The 9,901-nt window shown below is 63.6% G+C and overlaps 1 protein-coding gene across 1 annotated transcript in view; it reads left to right on the top strand.

Annotated features, from left to right (window-relative positions):
• Positions 1-6: 6 nt before the first annotated feature.
• Positions 7-9,901, top strand: part of BGN (biglycan) — a 13,607-nt gene continuing 3,712 nt past the window's right edge. Inside the window, exons 1-4 of the mRNA XM_008577051.1 lie at positions 7-57; positions 8,387-8,638; positions 9,011-9,123; positions 9,563-9,776. Coding sequence (XP_008575273.1) covers positions 8,398-8,638; positions 9,011-9,123; positions 9,563-9,776 — 568 coding nt within the window. The 5' untranslated portion in view covers positions 7-57; positions 8,387-8,397. The remainder of the gene's footprint in view (positions 58-8,386; positions 8,639-9,010; positions 9,124-9,562; positions 9,777-9,901) is intronic.

The following is a 9,901-nucleotide window of genomic DNA, read 5'->3' as shown; positions in this document are numbered from 1 at the left end:
CCTGACATCCCAGCCCACCAACTAGCCAGCCTGAGCCTGGCCACTGCCCCTCCCCAGGTAGGGACCCCAGCCAGCCCCGTGCCAGCACCGCGCTGTCCCACGCTGGCCTCAAGCTTCCCTCACTGTCCCCTGGCTCTGCCGCCCCACACCAGCCCTGTGCTGCCCTGGCCCTGTTGCCTCTGCTGTCCCAACTCTTGCTCTTGCTGTCCCCAGTGCCCCTGGCCTGCTCCCCCTTACTGCCCTCTCCTGCCCTCAGGGTGTCTGCGGATTTCCAAGGCACCCCCTGCAGGCTCCCGGTCCGCGCCCCTTCATCGCCACCCTGCGGTCCCCTGGTCCTGTCCCGTTTCTGCCTCTTCTCCCCACCCTCTTGCAGGCGCCTTCCCCTCCCCCCTCCTTGCCTTCTCCCCCCTGACCTCGCTCAGCCTCGTCCAAGTCTTGTCTCTCTGCCTCCCCCTTGGGTCCTTCTCCTTGGCTGCCGCCCAGAGCATCGCAGAGGCATAGCTAGGTGGCTGGCACCCCAGCTTCTAACGGCCCTGGCCCTTCACTGCAAGTCCCAGGAGCACCCTCTACTCCTGCCTGCCTCGTCCTGCCAGGCAGCGCCTCACTCTGGGGCTTTGTGCCCGGCCCAGGTCGGGGAGGATCTCAGGGCGCCCGCCGGGCACAGCACCTGGGAACAGTCCCCAGCTGCCTGATATTCTTCACTCACCCACAGGCTAATGCCCTGCCTCTACTTCCTCCTGGGCAACGTGTGGGCAGGTCGAAGGAGCCCTCGCTGCAGGGGCCCTGAGTGGGGCTGCCTGGGTGGCTGAGTCTTGTCTGTCCCCAGAAGCCCCTTAGATTGGGACTCACAATGGGCAGGAGAGGGGAAGGGAAGAAAATCAGGCAACTGTGTCGTGTTCCCTGGGACAGACTTGGCTTGGAGTCCTTGAGAGGAAGCAAGAGAGAACGGAACTATCTGGGTGCCCCCGAGTGCCCTGGAAGGTTGGGGGAGGGGAGCGCCCTCTCTGCTCCGTGGGCGGGGTGGGCCGCTGGTGAGCGAGGGCTGCCCGCGTTGGTTCTGCTGAGCTGCGCGGGAGGCCCCGGGTCCTGCAGGACAGGGTGGCGGGTGGGGCAGGCGGAACACATCCTGCTAAGCCACTCAGGTCCCATCCTCAGGGGGCTCCTGCCTCTGTGCCCTCACCCCTCCCTGGCCTGCCGACTCTTCCCCGTAGTGACTGATTGGGACTGAGGCAAGCTGGAGGTGCTTGGGGCCTTCCTCCATGCCATGCTAGGAAGGTTCTCAGGGACCGGCATCCATGGGTGCAGGAAAGCGCCTCTTGGCAATATGCAGCCTCCTGGGCCTGCCACACCCTGGGAGAGCTGGTGTGCGGGCAGGGGTGCCTTCATGTGGAACATGCCCATGTATGGCTACTGTGGGCCAGCGTGGGTGAGCCTTTGGGGGCAGGCCTGTGTGGGTGTATTGAAAGGAAGCCACAGGGCTGCCTCCAAGCCATGGGGGCTGAACAGCAGGAGCAGGATGTGAGCCAGGGAGCAGAGAGGGCTGTCGTGGGCAGCTGGCCAGCTGGGAGTGGCAGCCCTAGGCTCCCTGGCCACTTGCCCACTGGCCCACCTTCGATCCCCAAGGACCCGAGTCACCATGGGCATTAACCTTCCCACCATTTCTACACGCTGTCCCGGATGAGGGACCAGGGTTCCCACTGTGTAGATAGGGAATCTGAGGCCCAGCCCCTTTGCACCAGTTCTTTTTAGGAGCTCATAGAGTCGGGGTGCTGGCCCCCTGACCATCGTGAAGGGTGACTTATGAGCATTGGCGCAAACCTCTCCCCAACCCCACCAAGAGCCCACAGCTGTTGATCCCAGAGGAGGGATATGTAATGAACCCACACTTGACAGTTCACACCCAGAACCTCCCCAGAGGGCTTCTGGTTCCTTGGCACCCTGTGCAGGGGGGGGTGGGGACAACGCAGCAACAGCATGTCCCAAGAGTCACCCCACAGCCCCAGCCTTAGGGACCCTGATGAGATACCTGCCAGGGCCCCTCACCTTCCTTGCTCACCCCAACAGCCCCGATTGTTAGCAAGGTCTTCCCACACCCACCAAGACCCCCTCCCACTCTCCCTGCCCTCAGCTTTCAAGCTGGCTGCTGAGCCCTGACAGCCCTGCAACCCCACTGGTGGGAGGGGGACGCCCCAGCCCAGGGCCCTCGCTCACACCGAAGGGCTGTGGGGGTGATGGTGGCTGTCCTTGGCACCCTGGCATGGGCTGTGGGGTGCAGAAAGGGCATGGGCTCCCTCCAAAGGCAGGCCAATCCTGGGGCTCTGCCTCTCCTCCTCATCAGCTGGGATCTGGGGGGGTCAGTATGTCCCCAGCCCCCATCCTCTTCTGCTCAGACACTGAGCTGGGGGAGATCAGGGCCCACACCTCAGCCACCCCCAGAGCCCTTTCTACAAGTCTTAGAGGGACTTGGGGGAGGGGGGCGTGCAGAGGGGGCTGCCCCTGGCCTGAGGCCTGCCCAACCTAACTGGCCTGCCAACCTATGGCCAGGCTCCTCTCCAACCTTCCAGAAAGAACCAGCTTCCCAGTGCTCCCTGGGGAAGGCGTGGGGCTGGCTCCTCTGGGGGTGGGGACTGTGCTTGGTTCCCTGTTCCCCTTCCAGGCTGGCAGGTCCTGGAGTGAAGGCCCTTCCCCAGTTGGAGCCCACAGCTAGAGGGCTCTCCAGACCTCCTTCACCACCTCTGGGACTCCACGCTTCCGGAAACCACCCTAGTCCCCCTTCCCCACACTGTTTGCCTTCTTCCCGTCATTGCTCTGAGTTGGAGCATCCCCCAGGGTAGCCATGAAAGGGTCTCTTGCCCAGAGCCCACTGGCCTCAGCTCCCTGCTTCCCACCTGCTCAGTTCCAACCCCAGCCTGCCAGCCAGGCCCAGTAAATGTGCCCACCCCTCCCCCTGGTGGTGCATATCTCAGATTTAGGGACCCGAGGGCTCTAACCCAGCCTCCTTGCACCGAACTCTCCTGAGCTCAGCAGAAACACCAGCCTGGGCTGAGCAGCAGGATGAAGGGTGGGGGCTACGAGAGGTCCCGGATGTTCCCAGTCTCCCCAGCCTGGGCGTGGGCTAAGCCCGGACTCCACGGGACTCTTGAATTGGTCCCTGCTTCTCCCCCACAAACTGGCAGGTGCCCCAGCCCTGTGTGATTCTGTAGGGGGCGGATGGCCAAGAGGAATATAGTAGGCAGAGGCCCAGGTGGCCACAGAATTAGGGATTTGGTGACCAGAGGTCAGACTTGAAGGAGAGGGGCAGAGACAGAGGAAGCCCGGGAGGCGAGTGCAACTTTTATCCTCTCGCAGACTGAGTCCCTCTTGGCCTTGACTGCCGTCCCATGGCCTCAGATGCTTCCTGGCTGCAAGGAGGCACACAGCTGTGGGAACCCTAGCCGCCCTGGGAGACCTGAAGATGAACAGGCTCCTGGGCCTCCAGGCAGGCCAAAGAGGCTGCAGCTCACCCCAGCCAGAACCCCTAGCCGAGAGTGGGGACTGGTGCAGGGGAGGGGCTGCAGGAAACCCTGGGCCCGGGAAGAGAAGGGCTACACGGTCTCCCCTTCGGCCTCCCCGCCAGGTGCCTGGCAGCTCTCCCTTCCGGGGGCAGGCCAAGCCCCCTTGCCTTGGCCAGCTGGACAGGGGAAGGAGGCAGGCACAGGCCCCCAGGCTCTGTGGGCCACGTCAAGAACACCTCCCCTGGGGCCCCCAAAGGGCTCAGAGGCAGCTCCCTGGCCCAGCTGAGACACGGCCGCTGTAGGAGATCGCCCTGCAGACGGCTGTGGAAGCAGCAGGGTTGGGGCTGGCCTGGTGGGTGCGCTAGGGCTGAGGAGGGGCTCCTGGCTTCATGGCCAATGGGGAGCAACTGACAGTGGCAGCCAAAGAGAAGTGCCATGTTTCTAGGCGGTGGAGGGGGTGAGCTGCAAAGGAATCTTCTCTTGCAACTCCAGGGGCTGGCCGAGCCGCTGCAAAACCCAGGGAGTGCGGGCCCTCTCAGCTTTGGGGCCTACAATGACGTCTCCAACGGCAGAGGGCAGGGCCAGACACATGGGTGGGTAGACAGGCGACAGTGCAGTCCCAGCTCTGCCATTTCTTCACTGTGTGGCCTTGGGCAAGAGTTCTGGGCAAAGTGTGGGCCTCGGTTTACCCCTTCATCAAGTGGTAGAAGCATCACTTCCTTCTTATGGTCAACAGGTGGACTAAGTAAAGAAATTACTTGAGTCCCTTGTCCCACCCTTGGGAAGTGACAGCCTATACTCACACGTGGCAAGAAGGAGCCCAGGATTTCTTCAGCAAGTGGGAGGAGAAGGGAGGGTGTGTGGCCCAGGCACAGAGGGACCAAGAAGCTCAGGACCTCCAGCTGAACAGGGTCATCTGCTGTTCGACTCCTTTCCAGAGGTTTCTGGCAGCGTGAGACAGGGGTCAAAAGCTCCCCCTTGATGTGCCCAGCCACTTCACCACCTCCCCAGTGCCAGCCTCTTGCAGCCTCCAAAGGTCCAGCCTGTTCCCAAAGTCTGCTAGAACGCAGGACACAGCTCTGTCCACTCAGTCCAGCCGTGCCTGGGCCACTGTGGGAAGGAGCCGTCCTGGCCAGCCACACTCGGGCATTTGTTCCCCTTACAGTGTGAAGGGCACAGAGGCAGTGGAGGTGGGCTCAGGGTGTGGCCCTCTGCAGCCACCCCAACATACGCACACACGCATGGGATTTGCAGAGCCGTGGGTAGTACACGTCCCGTCTCTGTAGTCGACACCCACATGTAGGCTGGAGAAACCAGGGGCAAGCGGGCTGGGGCCTGGGAGGGCAGAGAGAGCAGGCCGTGTTTCAGCCTGGGCACGAGTGCCCACCTGCTGGTTGAAGCTGGGTCTGGAGGGCTTTGGTGGCCAGAAGGGAGGGAGGATGGGTGCAGTCCCAGGAACCTGGCAGGGCTGGGTGGAAGGCGGCACACGTGTCAGAGTTCAGGTCGGGTTGCCTGGTGGGGCCAGACACCCCGGGCTGAGGCCATGGAGACAGCACCCGGCGTCTGCTACTTGGCAGCCATGAGCCACACATCTGCAGGCGAGCTCCCAGGGCCCGCCAGACCTCAAGTCCTGCTCCTGCCGCCTTTGGCCTGGCCTGAATGCCTGGCACAGTCCTTCCATGTTCTCAGAGGCTGCCAACGCGTCTTGTTTGGCTGTGACCTGGAGCAATCCTGCACGGAGGACTGCGCTGGCTTTCAGAGGGGCAGACAAGGAAGGCCCTATTGGGGTGGCGGCGGAGGCTCCAGGAAGCCCAGCCTCTTCCCTCGCTCACACCTGCGGTCGCCAGTCTCCCTTTTGCTCAGAGCACGCTTTGATGGGGCTTGAGGCCTCCCTGAAGTCCCTCCCCGAAGTCCTTGGGGACATGCCAGGGAGACTGATGAAGGGAAATTGAGGCCCAGAGGCCCCAGCGCTGGTGAGGAGGTGGGGACAGGAGGGACTTGCTGTGGGTCTCACAGTGTCGGTCCATGTGGAACTGCCACTTCCTGGGCTGCCACCCTGCCTGCCTCCTCAGTGTGCGTGCACGTGCGCATGTCTACACCGTGGTGGGGCTCAGTGTTATCTACAGCAACTCCCCCCCCCCCACACCAGACTCCAGGGTTCCTCCCCCAGGCTCTCAGCATTGCCCAGAGGCCACCCCAGCTCCCTGTGGCTGAGGGGCGGCTAATGAAGGGTAGGGTAGGGCCGAGGCCAGATGGCTCCTGGGCTGAGAGTTCAAGGTCTGGAGTCGCCAGAGTTAGTCCAAGTCTCAGGCTGAGTGACTTGGAGAAAGTCAGTTCCTCTCTGTAGGCCTCAGTTTTTGCATCCATAGAATGAGAATACTAATTGTGCCAGCCGCAAGGCAGCCCTTCTCCTGGGCTCCTCTGGCTCTGTGGGGGTCCCTTGCTGCCTCCTGTGGGCTCAGTTTCTGCCCTGCCCCCTCCCATGCAGAGTTCTGTGCACTGAGTCTTGTGCCAGGAAGCCCGCCTGCCCCCCCCCGCCTGCTGCTCGTGCCCAGCCATGAGCCATGGAAAACCAGCCCCTTGGGGGCCCCCAGACTTACTAGATCATCAGGCATGGCTGCTCTAAGCTGGTGCATTTCCTCTAGAGCTCACGTGCCCCCGGGGCTCCTCCCTTGAGCCCACCAGGGACCCCAGTGACCAGTCTTGTCTTGACTGGCCTTCGCAGCGCCTGTGTCCTCTCCTCTGGTGGAGCGGACCCGCCACCCTAACCAGCTGCCCACCTTTCCAGAAGTGCCCACACAGGCTAATATGTGGGTCCTGGCAGACCCCAGGCTGGCCACAGGTAGATGGTCCTCTGCCGCCCCCCAACCCCCGTCCTCCCCAGCATCGGGCGGGCTGGGAGAGGCCTGTCTGCACCAGCCTGTCCCCACAGCTTCCCCTGGGCCTAGCCGGACCATCCCCCGCCCCCCACCTGTGCAGGTGGACCATGAATCCAGAGCCTTCCATGGCTCCATCTGGGCGTTCCAGCCCTGACTCATCCCCCTGTGAGGTAGTGGCTTTGGCAGGGGGCGGGCAGTCTCCTCCCCTCTCCCATTCCATCTTGCTTTCCTGCCTTCACCCTCCCCTTCCTGCTCCCTCCCACTGCTCCTCCTCCTGCTCCCACCCTCGGACGTCCAGCGGCACCCTGGCAAGGGCCTGCACGCGGCAGCAGGCACGGAGGCCCTGCCCTGCCCTGCCCTGCCCCGCCCTGCCCTGCCCTGCCCTGGGGTTGCACACGGGGGAAGGAGAAAGCCAGCGCTGTCCAGGTAGGCGAGCTCGGGGCCTTCCACCTACTCAGGGGCCAGGGCCTCATGGGTGCTGCCTCGAGTCCTGCTGGCCCTGGGGTGAAACTGTGGGGTCTCAAGGCTCAAAGGAGCGAGGGAGGCTGGGTGCTCCCCCAGCAGGGGCCTTCTGTTGACCCCAGGGTCAGCACCAAGTTCAACTGTCCACATGAGATGGAAACTGAACTAAGCCTTGGGCTCTGCACCCGACTTTGCTGTGTGACCTGGGGCAATGGGCTCAGGAGGGCTGTGGGGTCTGCTGGGGAAGGGGACTCTGGGGCCAGCTCCAGAGGGTGCTGCACTCCCTCCGTAGCAGCTGCAGCCCCACGGCAGGCCCCTCTGTCTGCAGGTATAGATGGGGCCAGGGCAGGCCACAGGAGCCACTCAAGAGGGGGATCCAAGCAGATGCCTCCCCAGGGGGCCTGAGGAGCACCGCAGGGGCAGCAGGACAGGCCTCCATCCCAGCCTCCTCCTGGGATCAATGGGAGCCGGAGGAGCACACCCCCAGGTGCACCCGAGGCTGGGAGGCAAGCAGGCCAGGGAATCGGGGAGGTGGGGTCCTAGGAGAGGTAGGGTGCATTCTGGGCTGCTGTGCAGAGCAGCTCCTGGACGGGGGCATTGTCTGATGCAGGAAGAAGGAGCAGGCAGATGTGGGCGCGGGGGCAGGCTCAGGCAGGGCAGCTTCCATAGCCCCACCCCACCGCCTCAGCCTGGGGGGCCTCCAGACAAGCCCGACCCTGCCCCACACCTGGCAGCTAGTGCCTGCTCCACTCAGGGGGCCTCCCAAGGGGGCCCAGGTTGTGGGCACGAAGGAAGGGCAGGAGCAGATCTGGGAGCCTTGGGGCTCGGGCCCAGGCAGGGGGAGGCTGGTGGTCCGGAGGAGGAAGCCAAGTCCCCCAGGAGCAGGGCCTCGGCTCAGGACTGCCTCGGCCGATTCCACCCCCAGCCCCAGAGACTGCCCCTCTCCTACCCAGCCTGCCGCCCGTGCCTCGGAGAAATGTGGGCATGGTGGGAGGGGGACTTGGGCAGGGAAGGACATGACCCATGGTCGCCTAACTCAACTGTGTGCACCTTGCCCTGAGCCCAGAACTCTGGGGAGGACTTGGCGCAGGTGGCCAGAGTGGCATCCTCGGAACTAAACTCAGAGCTTCCCCTCCACCTCCTCCACTCAGCCTCCCTGACCCACACCCCACCCCAAGGTAGGCTGCTGGCTGACTCAGTGGCGTGGGGGCTGCAGACTTGCTAATTGGGAAGACACTGTATTGCTCAACGAGGCCAAGTATTTCCTGCGGGTGAGGGAGCGACAGGAGGTGCCCTCCTGGCCAGCAGCGCGCCCCCCATCCTGCCTGGTGCCTCCTGCCCATGCCCCCTCCCTCTGCTGCCTCCCGCCCCAGGGCCTGGCTGTCCCTAGTGAGGGATGTGGGACACAGTGCCAGCACACACACACACACACACACACACACACACACACACACACACACACACACCCCGGCCCCTGGTGCTGGGAAGATGGGCAGGAAAGAGCCCAGGGCGCAGGGGCTGATGACGGCCCCTCCTTGCCGTGTCTCGCAGGCGTGTCCACCATGCGATCCCTGTGGCTCCTCGCAGCTCTGCTGGCCCTGAGCCAGGCCCTACCCTTTGAGCAGAAGGGCTTCTGGGACTTCACCCTGGACGACGGGCTGCTCATGATGAACGACGAGGAGGCTTCGGGTGCCGACACAATCTCGGGCGTCCCGGACCTGGACTCCCTCACACGCACCTTCAGTGCCATGTGTCCTTTCGGCTGCCACTGCCACCTGCGGGTTGTTCAGTGCTCTGACCTGGGTCAGTCCCTGTGCAGTGGGTGGCGAGGGATTCAGGAAGGCACGTGCCCAGCCTCAGAGCCCCTACTAAGGGGAACACACGTCCATCCTATGAGATGGGCATGAAAGGGTGGGGGCAGGGATGGAGAAAGCCCACACAGGCTTGGCATCATGCTGTGGGGGCGTGAGGGTGTCCAGCTGTCTGGATGCAAGTGAGTGAGGGGTGAGCAGAGCCTCTGTCCGCAAGCTCTGGAGCTTGCACCCATTTGTGGCAGAGTCTCTGTGTTTGTGTCAGTGTCCCTGTGTGTGTGTGTGTCCCTGGCCCTCCACGCCAGTGGAGCTAGTAGGCTGGGTGGGCCCATGCTCACACGGGTGACAGTGGCTCTGGACCCAGGTCTGAAGGCTGTACCCAAGGAGATCTCACCTGACACCACGCTGCTGGACCTGCAGAACAACGACATCTCTGAGCTCCGCAAGGATGACTTCAAAGGTCTCCAGCACCTCTATGTAAGTCCCCCCGCCCACCCGCCTCTCCTGCCTCACTGGGTCCTTTCTGAGCAGCTAGGAGGAGTCAGGAGGTCTGCAGCTGGGGGTGTGCGTCCAGATGGGTGTGTGTGCATGTGCGTATGGGGTGTGCGAGGACCTCGGGGACCCGTGGAGTCCTGAGAGGAGTCGAGCTAGCCCTGGTGGAGCTCCCTGGGGGTTCCTTCCCATAACACAAGAAAAACCGACTTCATTGTAACCAGTGTACAAGTAGGGAAACTGAGGCTCGTAGAAGCGGTGTGCTGTGCTGGGCAGCAGTGCATGGCTGGGGCTCCCTCCCCTGCACTCTGACCTCCCTGAGGCTGAGCCGGACTGGGCTGTGGACGGCAAGCTCAGGAAGCAGCGCACAAGGGAGAGAAAGGGCAGAGAGGCGGCACGCTCACCTCCGTGTCACCTGCCTCAGGCCCTCGTGCTGGTGAACAACAAGATCTCGAAGATCCATGAGAAGGCCTTCAGCCCCCTGCGGAAGCTGCAGAAGCTCTACATCTCCAAGAACCACCTGGCGGAGATCCCCCCCAGCCTGCCCAGCTCCCTGGTGGAGCTCCGCATCCATGACAACCGCATCCGCAAGGTGCCCAAGGGCGTGTTCAGCGGGCTCTGGAACATGAACTGCATCGGTGAGTGCGGCCCCCACCCGGCGCTGGGCCATCCGGGCAGAAGCCTGGTGGGCAGGCCGGCCCGGTGGCGCACTGCTACAGTGCTCCGCTTGGGAGCACGGTGGCGCTCCCGCCGAGGGTTCGGA

This window comes from Galeopterus variegatus, unplaced genomic scaffold (genome assembly GCF_000696425.1).
Source record: "Galeopterus variegatus unplaced genomic scaffold, G_variegatus-3.0.2 Scaffold1442, whole genome shotgun sequence".
In the NCBI taxonomy this organism is placed as follows: Eukaryota; Metazoa; Chordata; class Mammalia; order Dermoptera; family Cynocephalidae; genus Galeopterus; species Galeopterus variegatus.
The sequence above is the reverse complement of the archived record's forward strand: the minus strand, read 5'-3'. Positions and strand labels throughout refer to the sequence as shown.